Consider the following 20937-nt stretch of genomic DNA (forward strand, 5'->3'; position numbering starts at 1 on the left):
TGAAACATTACAGCGGTTGTTGGAAAACAGGTTCATAATAGAGTTCATAGCCGTGTAAGGTTCTTCATGAAAACGTTCCAGATATCTATTTAATGTAAAGCGTTATGAATATCAAAAGTTACAATGACAATAAAATAATAATAATAATAATAGTAATAGTAATAAATAACAATAATAATAATAATAATCATAAAATATTTCTTTAATGAAGGCAGCATACAAAGTTTACATAGCATAATACATATTTTCAGAATGGCTTTCATTCAAAAACAACAACAACAACAACAGCAACAACATATATGTATACAAACATTTACAATTTTTCAAATGCTACCCTTTCTTTCATTGGACAGCATACGCAAATGTAAAATCTAGTACGCTTGATCCATAGGGCATAAACTAGGACGTCTATATTTAGATCAGCATGACATCAACATTTTACTGCTTTTTATCAGACACCGAGTGATATAAATATCGAAGATTAGGTATAGTTTGCTGTACTTTCTCGTTGACAAAAAGGGAGCTAAAGAAAGTTATTTGAAAACAAATTACTGGTGTTGAAAACGGTTTGTTAGTTCAATTATCGAGTGCGAAAAGGATGTCAAAAATTACACTAGAACTGCCTGATGGAAAGAAAGCTGAATATATTCATGCTTATGGCATAACATACAAGTAAGTTTATAAATATATTTCAACTTAAATAAGAGTAATCAATTAACGTTATTGAAAATCTCATAAAAAGTTTACTAGGTACTTTCACTTTCGATTTGGAACAGTGACGTGTTCCACTGAGACAGAAGAAATGAAGCAGGATGTGTATTCAACAAATACTAGGTGTAAAGAACTGTTAATTTCTTGTTTTACCTAGATTTAAAAAGTCAAGTCAAACAATTAATTTGATTTAAGTTGATTACAGAGCGCATGCTTATTTAATGTTTAATGAATCCGATGCTGTTAAGCACGCAAGTGATTAGATTAAACATGATGATAAAAAGTATGCATAAATAACTTTAAGGCTTAACGCATATAGAAAAAAATAGTCACTAACTTGTATGTAATAACTACTTGTTTTAGCTTTTTATTGAGATTTTAAACATGATTATTGAAACTGTTATGTACATAAAATGATTGATATGATATATTATTTGAACCTGCATGTCCATACTATAGTAGTCGCAACTTGACCGTGATGGTTGACCTTTGGCTGATTATTCATATCGATTATATCATTGTGGAAATAAGGGAGTGCTTACGGTAGCCGTATATGTTTGTATGGAATTAGTGTGTATACAATGCAGTATCAAAGTACATGTATGTATATTTATATTTGATCAGTTAAAATTTTCCATTACACTAATTATACTAATTTATATTTACACAAATTTATAATTCTATTTTTTCTCGTTCAGCTCGTGTTTTTTTATGCAAAGAGATGAATCGTCTTACGTACATTCCATTATCATTCCTTTTCAATAATAGGTTGTGCCTCATTTTGTATTATAATACAAAGGTCAACCATCGGGGTCAAGTTGCGTCCACTATACAAGTATTAATTTTCGATAACATAGAAAGCTCTTGTGTAAAGTGCCCTAACGTTTTGTTGCATAAAAGCTACTTGACTGTGTAACGGTACCTAAGCACACTATTTCAAAACATTTTTTCTTTGGTAAAGATTGCTAATTTAATTTCTCTCTTAGAGATAGAGGAAAAGGGAAAACATGTCCAGACATGTCGACTTTTAGAAAATACTTTTTTGCAAGAGATCTGGTAAAAATAATTTATTCGTCAACACACTTCTCATGTAAGTTTAAAAGCTATCTAATGCGCTGTCTTACTTAATGATAATAGAAAAAGTGAATATTGTGATTTTCATATGGAGGCATGCTCCGATCTTTATAATACATGACTGTATAAATGAATAAGTTGTGTTTTTCAGCAGTGCCACTGTCAAAAACCATTTCCCAGACGGAGACTTGAAATCGCACATTGAAGATATTCGGAGGCTAGAAATACGAGACGATGATATATATCTTGCCACGTATCCCAAATGCGGTAATTCATTGTTTTCCTCCATCTTTGATAGTAATCAGAACAGAAATAACTTTTAACTCAAAACACCTGTAATCAACACACTGCGCTAATCTCAAAGAAATTTATTTAACAAATAATCAAGGCCTTCGAGTGGTTTATCGTCTGATTTACCACGGTTCAGAGTTTAGATGCGTAGGAATTGAACCACGAAGGCGTTAGCCCGAGTGGTTAAATACTGAAGCATCTGAACGATGAACCGTGGTAAATTAGACGATAAATCACAAGAAGGCCTTGATTGTTTTCATTCTGACATGCTCATTGATATATTTTAATAAATATTATGCTGGGCTTCATTTACGCGAGGAGTAATGTATCGGACGTCATGCGGCAATTTGACGTCATAATTGACGTCATAATGCTCTCGCGCGTCAACCGTTATTTATCGCAGAATATACATAGCTTGATTTTCTTCTTTGTTTAACTGGAAATCAATTCGAGCCATGTTAGAATGAATAGTTTCTACTCAAAAAGATTTTGTTGATAATGTAGTTAAATAACGAAGAACATTTTGATTTTTTTTTGTTTATTCACACGAATTTTACCATCTCAGTTGATACTGTTTACTGATATTTTACGATTTTCGAAGTATGATTATATTGCATTTGCTTACAGTCGACCAAGTCGTAAAATTATAATTTTTAGTCAGGCGTAAAAAAACTTGTTTGTTTCCGGTATCCCGACCTACACTAAATTTTTGGCCCAACCCTAAATATTTTTATGGCCTTGGAGATTTTTTTTCAACTTTTTAAGAAAAACTCGGAAAACTGCACTTTTTATGCTTTTCTTGACACACAAAAAAACCCCCGAAAAGTCCCACTTAAGAAAAAAAATCCCCCCAAACAAAAAAAAAATTACCGACCCAGCTATCCTACTTTTTTTAGGATGTTACCGGAAACAGTCTTTTTTAGGCCTTTCAAATAAGCTTCATTTGTCCGCTAAATATTCATTTTTCACGCCAGCAATTCAATTTATGTAACAAACTTATTTTAGGATTTTCCCCCCTTAGGCACACACTGGGTTTGGGAGATTTTGGTGATGCTGAAACGCGGAAACGCCGTATATGAAACAAAAGTCAAGGAAGCAGCATTTCTGGACTTCCGGTCTCCTGATCAAGTCAAAAATATTCCGTCTCCACGGGTTCTGAATTGCCACTACCCGTGCAAACTAGCGCCAAAAGGAATATTTAAGAAGGAAATAAAGATAGTGCATGTTATGAGGAATCCGAAGGATGCTTTTGTGTCATTTTACCATCATCATAAGCATTTTAACAGCGGATCTTTCATAAGCTTCGGAGACTACCTTCCACAAATGATCGGAGAATATGGAATATGTAAGTACATGATTATGAACCGCACTAAGTTCACCGAATAAAGAACAATTTTAAAGGGAAAAGCAACGTTGTTCTTATGATAATTTTGTCAGTTGGGATTTCATAAACCATTTAAAGAAGTGAAAGAATTTTCAAAATCGGAGTAAAAATGAGAAAGTTATGAGCATTTAATTTTGTCAAATTGGTGGCCATTTTGTTTCCATGGCAACAAAAAAAAATGGCGGATTTATTAAATTTTAGATACACATTTGAACTGTTTTTACTTATTACTGTGAAATAATTTCTCTACTTTTTTCCAGCTGTAATGAAAGAAATTATTATGTTTTACACGTTACATTCAAGAAACATATGAAAATTAGTCTTTTAAAAGGTTATTTGCTAAATAAAGTATCCAGCAGTGTGTAAATGACGTCATAAACACACTAAAATGGCTGCTTCCATTATCAGCCATTTTCTTAAATTTCAAACAGCCATATCTTTTTCAATAGTTGTCCGATTTTAAAAATTATTTCAGCCTTATGAACGACTTGATGATGGCTTTCATATAAAATTAACTTAAGGTATACTCTTAGTGTCATGCGACATGGCTATCCCAAACAGTCGGGGAATGAAATACAATTAATTTCTGTTAATAATGGATTTAATGAATGTATTCTCTAGATGAATGCACAACACCTACAAAATGACGTAAACAAACGTTATAACATTGCTGATGTTGCAAGTCCCACTGCTGCGTACAAGTCAACATATAAAGTGACAAGAACTTGGAAATCGTTGTTCGTATAAATGCGTCTTTTATTCATGTGGAACACAATTATATTTCTTTTATCTGGTTGCATACTTCTTGATGTCACCTCGATGTGTATGAATACTTCGGTGTTCCGTTTGGACCATCGAGATTTTAATTCCTGTACAGTCGAAATCACGTAACTACGGTGATAAAAGTCGATATCATGATGGTGAAATTCGAAATCACGGTTGCGAGAACACGAAACTACAATTGTGAAAGCCGAAATCACGAAACCACGATGATGAAAACGCGATATCATTTCGCATTTTCACCATCGTGGTTTCGTGTTTTCATCATCGTGGTTTCGACTTCCACCATCGAACTTTCGGCTTTCGACTTTTATCATCGTAGTTTTGACTTTCATCATCGTGCTTTCGACTTTCATCATCACCTTTGAAAGTCGAAAACACGATGGTGAAAGTCGAAACTACGATCTTGAAAGTCGAAACTACGATCTTGAAAGTCAATAGTTGAAAACACGATGATGAAAACACAAAACCACGATGGTGAAAACGCGAAATGATATCGCGTTTTCATCATCGTGGTTTCGTGATTACGACTTTCACTATAGTAGTTTCGAGTTGTCACCATCGTTATTTCGACTTTCACCATCGTGTTTTCGACTTTCTTCATCGTAGTTTCGTGATTTCGACTTTCGAGTTATGGGGTTCACCGCTGTCGACAGAAATAAACTTGTATTATTTCACTAAGATGAAACTAGCGTGTAAATTTATACGGCAACATTCTGTACCTAAACGCACACGGCACATTTTTCATTTTGTTTTGATGATGGTTTTAATGTCACCCAAATACAATTATGGGTCATATAGTGACTTTTCAGCTTTTGATGGAGGATGAAGACACAGGGTGCTCATCCGTGCATTGTTTCAGGCACGAAAGGGCACCTAGGTAGAGCCGCCAACCTGGATAGCTTGCTCACATGAAAGAATTATACACCCCGACAATGGAGGGCGGGTGCGGGGGTGGGGGGGGGATGATTTTAAGTCAGCGACCTTATCCACCTGGTCATAGAGACCTTCTGAACGCGGAACACGGCCTTCGATAAAAGATTGAGATTCAGATATCGTGTTCGAATGATTTAAAACGAATTCTTTCATGCTACAAAATAGCACTCGGAGCGTAAGATACACATGCACAGCGCCGGACTTACAAGCCCAACCGAGCGCACGTTCCATACAGAAATAATTCAATCAAAAGGAAAAAATGCCAAAATTCATTTTCATGAACAATATACATAGCATAATGCCGATATATTTTGCTTTCCAGATCAGTTTTATCCATGGTTTCAATACGTCAAGGAATGGGAACGATTTACAAAAGCACATCCGGAGCAGATTCTTAATCTATTTTACGAAGATTTAAAAGAGGTAAGTATTCTACGTAGTTAAGTATTTTAGGTAATCGAAGTAATCATTTGTAAACAGGAACAATAAAAGAATGTGTATTAATATATGGAGTGTCCCTGACCATGTAAAGTTACACCAGGCCACTTATTTAAGACGATATAGTTTACACGAAAAACGAACAATTGATATACCATAGTCCAAAGTTTAGAATAGCAGTCTTGAAATGATTATTTCTTAGCTCAATACTGAAATCTATCCATGGTAAGAGTTTGTACTGTCTGTCTTTCAACACTTGGGTCTGTACTCTCGAAGTTTGTTCAGTTTCATCCTGGAGCCTATTATCGGTTTCATTTTATTCAATGAATCTTTATGTGACAATATCAAATTCTATTCTAACAGGATCCTGTTCGAGAGATAAAGAAAATCAACAGTTTTCTAGGAACGGACCGAAGTGACGATCTTATTTTGGATATTGCAAAAGCATGTGACTTTCACAATCTTAAGAAGGCCGACGCGGAAGTTAAAGTTAAGGAGAGCTTCATGAAAGATGATGGAAGACCGTCTCCTATGTATAGAAAAGGTAACATTCTTTGAATGAGATCGAAACCAATTTACACCATAAGGTATTCTTAAAGAATATTTCGATTTTATTACTCCGAATTGATTTATTCGTGATCTGCATAATACTATATAATAAACAGTGCACATTTTCCAAACTAGAATTAAACTTAATCCAGATCTTTTGTAATATACGTTACCTTTTCAGGTCAGGTTGGAGACTGGAAAAATCACTTTACAGTAGCACAGAATGAAAAGGTCGATGAGTGGCTGGCAGATAATTTAATAGATACAGATCTGAAATTTAGATACACACTGTGACATCTGTCACAGTGAAATATAACTGAATTCTGGAAAAGAAATACTGTATCACCCGTCAGTGGTGTTTGTGTATTGCTATGCATAAATGAAAACAATACAAGCCTTAGAGTGAGATATAATGAAATTAATTTTACATTATTTTAAATTGATATTCTGTAAATTGAAATTATCTTAATAAATTTGGAAGAATATCTTCGCTATCATCAATCACTGTTCTTGTATCTTTCAGATCAAATAATCGATTCATATTTTTTTGTAATTTATACGTTTTCCCTGAAAGCGGAAATGTTTTCTAGTTTGTGCTTTACCCAGGATACGCGAGCTCGAGATCTTCTGGCTAAAGGCCTCAGTTCATATGATACAATTACTGTTTTCCTAACAGACACAGACTCGAGATTTTTCATGTAAGCTGGCAAGCTGAACTCAATTTGTATGAACATTCATACTTTGTCTCACTCTACATTTATTATTAAACGACATTGTGTCTGAAATTATTAGTCCTCCACCTCTGATTCATGTGGGAAAGTTGGCAGTTACTTGCGGAAAACAGGTTTGTACTGGTACAGAATCCAGGAACACTGGTTAGGTTAACTGCCCGCCGTTACATGACTGAAATACTGTTGAAAAATGGCGTAAAACCCAAAACAAACGAACAAACAAACATTTATTATCTTAATACACTATCATTCTAAATTAACATCTACTTATGCATTAAATCGTATATTCTCTTTCTAGTCGTAATACATAATTATGCATATTAAGTTCAGATAGAACATTTCTAAAAACTAGAACGTTCCGAATCACGTACCTTTACAATTGGTTAAGTAGGACAGTAGAAAAAGCGATCTTTCACGATTCATCAACAGTAAACACATAGTCCTAACATCATCTGCCTAAGGTCATTTATTTGTTTTAGTCACGTCAGAAAATAAAACCGTTTATATATTTTTGTGTTAGCAAACAATTGATTTAGTTGCGAGATTTTCTCGCTGTTTATATTAATTCATGATCCACTGATGGTGACAAGCTTTAAATACACCATTTCCGGAACAAACTTTGAAAATAACAAAACATTACTTCCCGTAATAATCCAGACAGACTTTATTCGTTTTAACCTACCTGAACACAAAGAACTCGAGGTGAGCTGCCTTGGTACTTCTAGGTCCTTCGTCCCTCGTCGAGCGTCGTTAGCAATTTTAATGATAACGTTCTAGGAAAGTCACATTATTGGCAAATCTTAATGAAAATTGGAATGTTTCCAGAGTAAAATTTCAAAAACTACGTCATTTGGTTGTCACCATAGATGCCACATTTTCTACGTGGTCTTCATGAAACCTTTTGAAAATGTTTGTCTCAACAAATCTAGGCAAAATTCAATACTGGATGATCGAACGTCAACAATTATGCCGCAAGGTCAAATCATAGAAAACCCTTGTTAACACTCTAGGGGCAACATTTTCTATCTTATCATCATTTTCCCCCCGCAAAATGTTAGCTTTTATAAGATCTAGGTCAGGTTCAACACAATTCTACCTGAGGTCAAGAACTAGGTCACTAGATGTTATCATATGAATACCTTATTATACCTTTTTTTACTTTTACTTAAACATCATAAATCTTTGTCAGAATGCTTTTCTTTGTGATCTAAAACTGAGTACCAGCTGCTTTGAACTAGGTCACTAGGTCAAATACAAGAAAAAACTTCAAACAGGCCGCAGCTTCTACCAGACCTGCTTCAGTGAAATCTATGTCGAATTTAAGTTTGGGTTACTTGAGGTCTTAAACTTGTTCACTCGGTCAAGTCATTGAAAAAGGTCTTTGTAACACTCTCGAAGACAAAGTTTGTACCTGATCCTCATAAACATTTGTAAGAACGTTTTTGGCTGTATGAACTCTAGCTCATTATTTCAAAAACTTGGTAACCTGGGATCTTTAACTAGGTCTAATCATAGAAAAGTATAGTTAATAGAGGATACATTTGCTACCTGGTCATCATTAAACTTTATTTGTGTGTGTGTGTGTGTGTGCGTGACCCCGCCACGGTGAACAAATGAGCGAGCATGACTAATGTAATTGTATTCAACTTTATTTATCTATTTATTTATTTATTTATTTAACATGTTGTCATTTGTTGAAGTGTACACGTACCATAATTTTCAATCCAGGTCATGGTCAACAGGCCAGAGATGGAATGAGTATAGGGTGGAAACATTTCCTACCATAAACCATCTATTAGTAAATTGCTAAACACCTGTAATTTATTGTCAGAATAATTTGTATATCTGATATATTGATAACGTAATACATAAGAACAGATAGTGCTTGACTCCCTTTTCATGCTATAATTGCTATAATTATTGTTGAATTGCTGTTAATAACAGGATTTGCGTTATTATGTATAAATTTGGACCAATCAGAAACAAGTTTATAAATAGCACCAATCAAAGCTCACGTCTGCTAAGGTATAAATAAGTAGATGGATGCCAGAGAGATCATTCTGTATCCAGCGATAGAAGAAGACACGTCGAGGATTCAACTAATAATTTATCCCAGTACCTTGATGAGGAAGTTATTGCAATTACACTGTCAGGGCGGATAAATTATTAAAATGAAAACGTTTGAAGTTTATAGATTAAAGAAGAGTTGCAGAATTTCAACAGGGTTTCGAGCTATAGGGCCAGCGCATAGGAGTTTTACCTTAAGGGTAGTTTAATGCTATAGACGATAGCAAATATAGGCTGAGCATCGGAAAGCTGATGCAAAGACATAGGATTTGGTGATCTGCTGAGAAAGTAGGAGAGTTCCAGCTTATAGACGAGGTTCAGCGTTATTGGCGAAGTACAGCCAAGGCATCAGGGTTATACCTGTATGGTAATTAAATGCTACAAGTGATAGCATATAGGCGCTGAGCATCCAGGAGTCAGGGCAAACTTATTGTGTTGCAGCTTTAAGTAAGAGAACATAAAACTCGTATCCTGACACTTATTACGTAACGTGCTCACGCCTTACTTTAAAAAACAACATCTGCGCACGTGTAACTTATTACCAGCGCACGTAATATCTATAACGTGCGCACTTATTATTAGTTTAATACATGCGCATATGTTTTATACTAGTGGGTGCGTACGTACTGACGTTTTAATACTAAAACGTGCGCACCTGTTAGTTATTAAATGCGCAAGTATTAGTATAAAAAACATTTATGTCATCTCTGTGCCACCGTATGAAACACTTAATACGTAAGTTTTGGTTACTACTGTGTCATATAATGAAATTCAGTTTAAATACTATTCTGATAATTTTTCCCGATCAAAAAAAAAAAAAAAGCCTCGCAAGGCGGTGTTTCCTTATCAGACGCCCTGGCATATTGTCAAAAGAATCACTTTAAAGCGGTATGCCTCCAGATCGTTCGACAACAAAACAAAAATGATTTTTTTAGATATCTTGAAATAAATACGATATTTCTTTAAAAAGGTTTTAAAACGTAATTACCGACAATCTTTATGTTATTGAAACACATGAGAATTTGCTGTTTTACTACTTTTTACGATGAAAATCGAAAAGCGTTTGTCACGTTTTTACTCCAGGTAAACTGCCTCGATTATAAATACCATTCTAACATGACTCGGTTTGATTTCCAGTTTAACAAAGAAGGAAATCAAGCTCTGTATATTCTGCGATAAACAACGGTTGACGCGCGGACCGGTAAGAGAGCATTATGACGTCAATTATGACGTCAAATTGCCGCATGACGTCCGATACATTACTCCTCGCGTAAATGAAGTCCAGTATAATATTTATTACAATATATCAATGAGCATGTCAGAATGAAAACAATCAAGGCCTTCTTGTTATTTATCATCTAATTTACCACGGTTCATCGTTCAGATGCTTCAGTATTTAACCACTCGGGCTAACGCCCTCGTGGTTCAATCCCTACGCATCTGAACTCTGAACCCTGATAAATCAGACGATAAACAACTCGAAGGCCTTGATTATTTGTTAATTATTTACTACTTTAGCTATAGCGCTATCGGTTACGACGACGGGAAAATGTCTTTATTGCCGCGGCGGTCCGGGGTTCGATTCCCGACGTAGTCATCTTTTTTTCTTGATTTGGAATTTTTAAAATGTTTTAGAAACAAAAAATCATATCCTAATGTTCATAATATGACCAAACTTCAATTTGAAAGAAAGATTACATTTTAGCCGAATCTGGAGGTCAGTGCCTTTAATATGTGATTGCCTAATAAACTACCTGATGCCGCCGGTAGATGATATTTCATTTTATTGCATGTTTTTTCAGCAAATTATCGAAAATACTAGAGTGAAATATTTCTTGCATTTTCATAGTGAAAAAAATCAGATATGTTTTTCACTGGTAAGAAAATATAATTATAATGGGTACATTTAGTCAAAACATGAAATAGAAAGAAAATTTATTATTTGTTTAACATGTAAGATAAACATATCACTTATGAACACCATATCTTACATTTTCACTCGTGGTTAATATTGTATCTGGTGTTCCTTCATGAAAGATCTTTCCATATAACATTGAAACAAACAAATATCCTCTCTGTATCTTATAAAATAAATCCGAGCCGTAAAACCAGTATTATTCCGGACATAGAAAAACAACACAATGCAGGCAACGTTTTAGGTAGATTTGAAAAAAGTATTTATTAAATGCAATAAAAATGAGCCAAATTAAACCAACATTCAACAGTTTTGAATCTTTGAGGTAAAGCTACTGTGAAAGAAACAAAAAATTTAGAAAATGTAATATTCTGTTTGGTAAAATGTGTAAACCAGTAAGTGGTTTCAGAAATATCCTAGAATATACCAAAAGTCGAATTCGGTATCGGCTTAATATTCTTGATAAAGATATAAACCTTTCAATATTTTATCAAAATATTCATAAAGCGTTGTTATGGTGGCATATTTCTGCCAAAAGGTAGTTAGGTAGCTATCGCGATAATTAAAAAAATATATCTTGATAAAGCGAATTTTTGGAAAGAGATTATCTCAAACGTTGAATGTCACATTGAAATATTATTGCTGGTTTAATTTTCAAGGTTATAGACCGTGCGTGCATGCATGTTTGTACACTGTCAAAAAAGATTAAAATGCTGCGGAGCATGATCTATGTCACAATACCGTTTGATATGAAATCAAGTATACAAATGAACAGCGTTATTACAGAGATAAAGTGTAATTAAACTAAGAGAAAGGATTCTAAACTCACGCTAGAATATCCTAATGGAGAAAAGTGCGAATTTGTTCATGCATATGGCTTGACAAACGGGTAAGTAAAAAGTCTTGAACTTTACGTAAAGGGATGTCGGTCACTCGAAGAAATGGTTTAGCAATGCAGTATGATTTCTGTGTTATTTGCCGTCACTGAAAAAAAAACGAAAGTAGGTCAGAATTAACAAATAACACAGAAATTGTCCTGAAACCCATGGCACTTTGCTCACAAAGCCGTTACCAAGGCGCGTCCGAAATGCCTAAGTGTGTACTTTCACTTATATATATATGACTTACAATTTATGCTCTTATTCTTGTTGACTGAATTCAACCGCGATTCCTTGCTTTTACTAAATTGATTTAATTGATACTCACTATCTTCATGCTTATTTTCAGTCACAAACTTTTAGATCTGATACCAAACAGAGATTTGATATCACACATTGAAGACATTCGGAATCTCGAGATACGAGATGATGACATATATCTTGCATCTTTTCCAAAATGTGGTAATGTATTTTGTTTTACTTTCCTTTGTACCCTGACGTTTTATCTCACCTGAGCAAAAAGTGTCCAATGTGTTCTTTACCAGTTACGTAATGTATGTGTTGTTTGTCAGTTGTTACCCACCAGCCAATGTTTCAAACCACATTTTCTTAAACCAAATGGCAGAAAATGATTATACTTGTTATTACGCAATGCTTTCTTGAAAGTTTTGAAATTAATTTATCGTTCCAAAAACTAGGTAAGTACGTCAAATTAAAAATATTAACAAAACTTCACCAGAAGCATTTTCGGACACAATCTACACAGGTTTTTAAAACTTTCAGGTTGAAAATCTTTGTTTAATAAATATCTTCAACTGACAACTCACAAACTAGAAGCCAAAATATTGCCAAGCTGAACCAGAATCCTTCATTGAGACACGAACATTTGGTTTATATCTTTCATTTATTTTGTGAGTAGGCTCGCTCGTAATTACAAACAAAATTGAATCAGTCAGTGTTATTCTATAAAAAATCTAGGATGAATATCAAACAGGAAAAGAACAACTTAGACAAACACGATAGGGAGGACAAAACGAACAAATAATGGACGCAGTGGGCCACCGCCTTGGAACGGTCAGTGGCAAAACCACCATTGGGGAGCTTAAACGGTTACCAGAGAAAAAGAAGTTCTCGCGTTTCAAGATAGCGGGTCTATTCTATTTGCGAACAGCTAGGGTATCGCACCTGGACCTTTAGTATCTAAATCTGCCTCTCCAACTTGTATGCAGCTGTCATATTATTTGGCAGGTAGACCAAAGGGTCTATGAGTCGCAATCCTACAATTTTATGGGTACCAAAAACAGAATAGCGCATCTCTAGATAAGCAATAAAATTTCAGATTTTTAAAACAGATAGTAGCATCTGCGAAATACTTAGTCCAAATAGTCTACATATAACCCAACTTTTAACTAAATAAATATTGCCTTGAACTCGCTGTGTGAGGCCTCTTTGGCCAAGTGGTTAAGGTCGCTGGCTTCGAACCACTTGCGTGTAATCAATTAGAGTTCGAAACCTTAGAGAAAACCATCCAGCTGACTCACGAAAGGTAGGTGTCCGCCCGTGCCTGAAGCAGGGAGGCACTTGGGTCTTCCTCCGCCATGAAAATTTGGGCAAGTCGCCAAATGACCTGAAGTGTGTCGGTATGACCTTAAGCTCAAATAAAACAATTGAACTCGCTGTTTCCGGATTTGTTTCGGCATGTCGTTTTACCCTTCCTTTGCAAATTCTATCAACTTATATTTAAGAAATAATAAATATGTACCTATATTTTATCAGTTAATAAAATATGGGCAGGAGTTCGGATGCGTAATAATTAAATCACGAGTGCGTAGCACGAGTGATTTAATATTCGCATCCGAACGACTGCCCATATTTTATTAACTGATAAAATTATTGGAACATATTTATTATTTCGATTCTAACCACGTAAATTCTTCGCATTTTACAGCACTACATTTTAGCGCGATTGTCATTCGGCTGGCCATATGCTATTATAAAAACCTCCCCACGAATGGAAAGCGTTGCATCAAACGGAATTTTCCGATATTCAGTAAATTTTAATTAAATTATTAAGTAGTTATTGCCGTGAAAATGTTATTTTCAATAACATCAAAGGTCGGATATAGAAATCAGAGGTAAATACTTAATTCAAGGTTTATATATGCAGTTTCTAAAAATAGTACACGTCACCTACATGATGGCACTGAAACATACACGCCAGAACATTGCGGCGGCATATAAACACGTAAAAACTTGAGTCTGGAAGATTGGAAAATAAATTATAATTTATTTACTGTCAAAGTAGAATCTAGTTGACATTTGTGGTGCCTACAACGCAGAAATTGTAAACTACACACACGACCAGACATAGATGCACTGGTGTTGAAGGCTGAAACATATTCTTACGGTAAAATATAAACAAATAAATTCATCAGTTAGATATTGTTTGTTTCAGAAAATTTGATGTACTTTTTATTACTACTACATAACACTGAAAAAGTCGAGTATTTAGTCGGTATATAACGGAAGCAGAGTAGAATCTCAGTCGTGTTACAATCGTAGGGCGGAATGGAAGAGCTATATTTTATCGTAGATTCATGTATAGGCGATTTCGCTATATGTTTATATAGCAACTGCTGCGGATCGTGTTAGAATTCTTAATAGTTTTCGATAATCTAAAGGCATTCCTCTTTAATGCCCAGTACCATGTTTTAATTTATCCTTCTTAATTCAGCTATTAGTAATACATTAATGTGATAATTAATTTATCTTTTGCAGGTACATATTGGGTTTGGGAAATTTTGGTCATGTTGAAAAGAGGAAATGCAGAATATGAAAAAAAACCAAAGGGGCAGCTTTCTTGGACTTCCGGTCACCGGAAATAGTAAGGCGCATTTCATCTCCGAGGGTCTTGAATTGCCATTACCCTTGCAAACTTACGCCGAAAGAAATCTTTCAGAAAGGAACAATGATTGTTCATGTTATGAGATCTCCAAAGGATCTTTTCGTGTCATTTTATCATCACCATAAGACCATTGCTTTAGGATCATTCTGTAACAGTTTTCAAGATTTCCTGCCTCATATGCTTGGAGACTATGGTTTGTGTTAGTATAAATTTGAGCACATTTTTGTGATGGTGTATATTGGTGAGGTTCACTTATGCAGGTTTTGAACGCTCTTTATTGGTACACTGTATACTATACTTGAGTGAAAGTTTTTATAAACTTGCGATGTTGCAATAAAACTAAAGAGTAAATAATGCCATATTTATAAAATTGAAAAAGTTCTATCAATATTTTCATAGTTTTTTTCATTCTTTACATTCGTCTCATATCGTCATTCCTAGCCTGAAATAATGATATCTAAAGTATTTTTATATATGTATATGGGTTCGAGATGCACATCACAATATCATTTTTCATTTTCAAAATTTCATTTTATTCTGTCGAGGCAAGGTGTTTTGGATGGGGATGGCGGAAAACATGGTTTTACTGTAATATAACTTAAGTTCTAACTGACAGGTAAATTACCAAACTATGATAGAAAGCTTAAATAGCGGCTAAGATAAAGTTTTATTAGCTCGGCCGTCCAGTCAATGGTCATGGCTGCGGTAGGGAAAAGGAAAAGATTTGTTTATTCTCACAAGTTTATGGTGAGATTTTTCGATGATGTTACAGTTGGGCTACAAAAATGGAAACACAGGTTCCGAAAAATGAAGTTTGGAATGTCACTAACAGATCTTGCTGAAACAGAATATAGAAAATAAAAACACTTTTGCGATTGTAAAAAGATTTTTTTATCTTAACATTTCCTGCCTAACTTTAATTTGTCTATAATATGTCATATTTGGCTTTAAAGAGGACATGTTTGTAATTTGAATAAATGTTTTATAAGTTATATAAATATATACAATTTGTTTTATTACTCTGCTTTTATTTCTTATTACAAGAGTAGTTTAACCACAGGCGTTTGACGCTTAATCGATAAAAATAGATGTCTTTAGTGTTGACTAAATAGGTGCCTGTGGTTTGACATACACCCAAAAGCGTAATCCGTACATATCAAGATCTAAAAAGTATTCGAATTTGTATAAATCTGAGACTTATTCCAAAAAGACAAAATTCCCAAGAGACCCTTTAATATGATTTGTTTACTGTGATGATTTCTTGTTTTATATCCAATAGGATCCTGTCAGAGAAATTAAGAAAATCAACAGTTTTCTTGAGACAGGAAGAAGTGATGATTTAATCAAAAGGATTGCTGAAGCTTGTGACTGTAAGAACTTAAAAAAAAGCTGATGCAGAGATCAAGGTTGCTGAAAATGTTAAGCTGAAAAAGATGCCAAATATTTACAGGAAAGGCAAAAAACCTATTTATATATATACAAATTCATTATTTTGAGGCACATCAGTCTTTCACATATGATTGATAGCACCATGCTGATTTAATGGCGAAAAGAAAAATATTTCTGAATAGCAACTTTTTTCTTTTTCTTGCTTTTGCATAATATACTGTATATCATGTCATGAGAACTTCGCTGTACCTGATGAAAGTTACCCACTGACCTGTATTATCGGCTTTTTTCTCACAGCTTTATTACGTCACTGTTGGCGCATTTCATTCGCCGTCATGTAATGGTACTTCTTGTAACAGTTAATGGGGAGCAGTCACCGTCTCGGGCTATTAATGCGTTATTAGTTGTATTGTAACAAGAAAATCAAATTACAACATTCGAAAGCAAAACATGTTTGGGGACAGATCTATTTATATCTATTCATATGTGCTTGTTCTTTCATGAACACCCGTGATAAAGTGTGTAGGACAAATCGAGCACGACTTTACACTGCGTATGTCCATGCATATACTGAATAGCTGTTTTGCTATAGGTTTTACGCAGAACATGCTAATGAACGATTCTGTTCTCGAGACTATGTATAACCTACACCAAATTGAAATTAAAATATTTCTTTCGTTTATTATGCTCTGGAGCTTAAAAGTTATTCTCGGATGTGAATAACTAATGATTACGCCTGTTTTCAGACGTGACCGAGCTGGACGTATATATCAGACTAAAATGAAAGGAAAGTGATAATTACGTCACGAGTTGGACTATCCTCTACCTATGTCCTCGTGCAAGTATAGGTTTAGTTGTGATATAACTACTTCATGCCCGCCATTGCCATTTGATAAAGATATATTTTGAAAATAGAAGGATGGGAATTATTAACTTATTATATTCTACACCGACGTTTACAATTATGTTACACTGGCGTCCGAAACAATGTATTTAGTGTTTGTTTTAAACAATACATAAACGGTCATATTAAGCACATCCTTTGAAGGACGCATGTCTATTTTCAAGAAAAGTTGGAGGCAGGAAAATCTTAATTACTTGTGAACGTATAGCTTAGGCCTAACCACAGTTGCACTAAATCTTATTGTGAAAGAGTATTTTAAAAACATATGTATTTTTTGTTCAGGAAAAGTAGGATGTTGTATGTTATTTATGAGCGTTTAGCTTAGGACAAATGAGGAGACTTCAGGAGAGTGAATGAGTATCTTAGGAGCATTTGTCCATTTTTCGAAAGACGTTGGAGACCGAATTTTGGTTGCTCTGAGACCTTTACCCCTTTTCAGGAAAAGTGGGGAGACAAAATCTTACTTGTAAACGAGAAGTTTTAGAATCTTTACAAACTTTTCAGAAGAAGTTGGAGACTGAATATTAACTGTCAACGAGTGGATTAAGAAACTTTGCCGCATTCTCAGGAGAGATTGAAATCTTAATAGTGAACGGGAAGTTTAAACACCTTTACACATTTGTTTCAGGAAAAGTGAGGAGACTGAATCTTAATTGTGATCGAGTAGCCCAGAGATCTTTACCCCCCTTACAAGAAAGTGAGGAGCCTGAATCTTAATATGAACGGTTAGCTTAAGAACATTTACCTGAGACCGAATCTTAATTGTAAACGCGTAGATTAAGAACATTTACCCTTTCAGGAAAAGTGAGGAGATTGAATCTTTATATGAACGGGTAGCTTAAGAACATTTACCCTTTCAGGAAAAGTGAGGAGACTGAATCTTAAAATGAACGGGTAGTTTAAGAACATTTACCCTTTCAGGAAAAGTGAGGAGACTGAATCTTAATTGTGAACGCGTAGCTTAAGAACATTTACCCTTTCAGGAAAGTGAGGAGACTGAATCTTAAAATAAACGAGTAGCTTTAGAACATTTACCCTTTCAGGAAAAGTGAGGAGACTGAATCTTAAAATGGACGAGTAGCTTAAGAACATTTACCCATTCAGGAAAAGTGATGACACTGAATCTTAACTGTGAACGCGTAGCTTAAGAACATTTACCGTTTTAGGAAGTGAGGAAACTGAATATTAAAATGAACGAGTAGCTTAAGAACATTTACCCTTTCAGGAAAAATTGAGGAGACTGAATCTTAAAATGAACGAGTAGCTTAAGAACATTTACCCATTCAGGAAAAGTGATGACACTGAATCTTAATTGTGAACGCGTAGCTTAAGAACATTTACCCTTTCAGGAAAGTGAGGAGACTGACTCTTAAAATAAACGAGTAGCTTTAGAACATTTACCCTTTCAGGAAAAGTGAGGAGACTGAATCTTAAAATGAACGAGTAGCTTAAGAACATTTACCCATTCAGGAAAAGTGATGACACTGAATCCTAACTGTGAACGGGTAGCTTAAGAACATTTACCGTTTTAGGAAGTGAGGAAACTGAATATTAAAATGAACGAGTAGCTTAAGAACATTTACCCTCTCAGGAAAAATTGAGGAGACTGAATCTTAAAATGAACGAGTAGCTTAAGAACATTTACCCATTCAGGAAAAGTGATGACACTGAATCTTAATATGAACGCGTAGCTTAAGAACATTTACCCTTTTAGGAAAAGTGAGGAGACTGAATCTTAAAATGAACGCGTAGCTTAAGAACATTTACCCATTCAGGAAAAGTGATGACACTGAATCTTAAAATGAACGAGTAGCTTAAGAACATTTACCCTTTCAGGAAAAATTGAGGAGACTGAGTCTTTACTATGAACGGGTAGCTTAATAACATTTACCCTTTTAGGAAAAGTGAGGAGACTGAGTCTTAACTAGGAACGCGTAGTATAAGAACATTTACCCTTTCAAGAAAAGTGAGGAGACTGAATCTTAATATGAAAGGGTAGCTTAAGAACATTTACCCTTTCAGGAAAAGTGAGGAGATTGAATCTCAATTGTAAACAAGTAGATTAAGAATCGTTTCCCATTTCTCAGGAAAACTTTAGGAGACTAAATCTCAATTTGAAAGAGACAGAAGTTTATGGGTATGTTTTTTTTTTCAGGAAAAGTTACGAGACTAAATCTTAACCGTGAACGAATAGTTGAAGAATGCTTGCTCCTTTTTTCAGGAGAAGTTGGAAACTGAATCTTAACTGTGGGTAGCTTAAGAACCTTTAACTTTTTTAGGAAATTTGAATAGACTGAATCTTAATTGTGAACGGCCCTTAAGAATCTCAACCTTTTTTTTTTCAGGAGAAGTTTGCGATTGGAAGAATCACTTCACAGTTGCACAGAATGAAAAGATGAACGAGTGGCTTGAAGAAAAGCTGATAGATACGGATCTTAAATTTAGATACGCTCTTTGAAAGCTAAAAACGTGTTATTCATGCGAAGAATACAAAAAATAATACTGGTAGCGTGTGGAACTTTCGAGACGGTATGTTTTATACTATAAATGAATTATAATAGACAGCTATAAAATATATTCTTAGAACTTGCATGTATGAAATAACTGCATGCTATACTAAACTTAGTTAAGTTTACCATCATTAAGTTATCCTGCGATGTGTTTTTTTTTATATTTTAAACAGTAAACTTAACAACAAAAACAAATTATACCTTTTAGGGAGTGACCTAGAATGCAAAATATGCTTCCACCCAATACCATTAACTAACAGCGGCGGGGGTATATCTTCCTGCAGACTGCCTTGTTTCAAAATGGATGTCAGTTTGGTCCCAAAGGTCACATTCCTTACTGAGGTTATTTAACTGAACCAGTTACATATTCTTAGTAAACGAACCGTATTTCTAACAGAAAATATTGAGCAAACTAGAAATGTCAGCCTTTTAGCAGACTTGATAACACACCCGCAATAATGCCACCTTCTGTGAAATAAGGTACTTTCTTACAAATTTTAAGTCGAAAAGGGGCAATAACTCCAAAGGAGAAAAGTAGATTGTCTTGCCCCATTTTAACAATTTTGGAAGAACATCCAGGCCAAGTTTTATTAACTCACAATTAATGCTTTGTTTGTGGGATGATATCATTTGAAGAAAAGTGTGGACGAACAATGGACGGAGAACGTACAACAAACAGCAAGTGATCACAATAATCCACCGCAAGCACTTTGTGCTCTGGTGAGCAAAAGATATCGTCTTGCTTTCCGGTAAACATATTGTACACCCACTAAATCACTAGTTTTAACGTTTTGAGGCACTGTAGGACCACATTCGTAACAGATCGAATTTGTAACAGGTGTTACAAATGCGATCGCATATGTAACACGTGTTACAAATGAGATCGCATATGTAACAGAAATCAAGCACATATGTAACAATTTTTTGACGAATGTGATCGATGCCGATTTTTGATGTGACATCTGATCACATTTGTCGCATGTCATTTTCAATCGGAAAAATGAACAAAAAAGTGCATTTTTACATCTGAAACACATTTGTAACATGTTTTAGCTCACTTGTACGAAGTGATAAAGTAAGCTATTGCGATCATCCGTCCGTTCACATTTTTTTTGCGAATATGACAGAGACAATATTTATCATTTGATTTTGACAAAACTTGCACAGAACTTAATATAGATCTATATCTCGGTTCCTTTCGAAAACCAGCCATATCACCTTATTCATCTAGGAGTTATGGCCCCTGGAATGGCAATAATTACTGATTTTAGTCTTCTGAACCCGATTAAGACCGCATGTTTTGTTATTTTGACTCAATATGCATACATCTTATATATCTATAAGATCTCGGTTCCTTTCAAAGACAACCGTATTGCACCATTTATTTGACTTCGAGTTACGGCTCCTGAATTGGTACAAATGCTGCTTGTGAAGACAATGGAGACTACATTTATTATTTGATTTTCATTAAACTT

General features: G+C 34.7%; 2 protein-coding genes across 5 annotated transcripts; both read left to right on the forward strand.

The window, feature by feature from the left end:
* The first annotated feature begins 400 nt into the window (after positions 1-400).
* Positions 401-6664, forward strand: LOC123536962 (sulfotransferase 1A1-like). 4 transcript variants are annotated; one of them, XM_045320485.2, is made up of 6 exons: positions 401-672; positions 1940-2052; positions 3082-3421; positions 5499-5599; positions 5978-6158; positions 6345-6664. In XM_045320485.2, exons 2-6 carry the CDS (start codon positions 2020-2022, stop codon positions 6455-6457), a joined length of 768 nt encoding a protein of 255 aa, XP_045176420.1. In that variant the 5' UTR covers positions 401-672; positions 1940-2019; the 3' UTR covers positions 6458-6664. The 4 variants fall into 4 exon arrangements, with proteins under 4 accessions (XP_045176420.1, XP_045176419.1, XP_045176418.1 ...); XM_045320484.2 differs by having other exon boundaries at positions 402-672; positions 1937-2052; XM_045320483.2 differs by having other exon boundaries at positions 402-672; positions 3098-3421.
* A 4595-nt stretch (positions 6665-11259) lies between these two features.
* On the forward strand, positions 11260-19602 carry LOC123537532 (cytosolic sulfotransferase 3-like). Its single transcript, XM_053527841.1, is given in 6 exon segments — positions 11260-11271; positions 11686-11765; positions 12104-12216; positions 14533-14586; positions 14589-14852; positions 19298-19602. Coding segments are annotated over 6 exon segments (636 nt in total). The 3' UTR covers positions 19411-19602.
* The last annotated feature ends 1335 nt before the right edge of the window (positions 19603-20937 follow it).

The sequence above is a fragment of the Mercenaria mercenaria genome, chromosome 17 (assembly GCF_021730395.1).
Source record: "Mercenaria mercenaria strain notata chromosome 17, MADL_Memer_1, whole genome shotgun sequence".
In the NCBI taxonomy this organism is placed as follows: domain Eukaryota; kingdom Metazoa; phylum Mollusca; class Bivalvia; order Venerida; family Veneridae; genus Mercenaria; species Mercenaria mercenaria.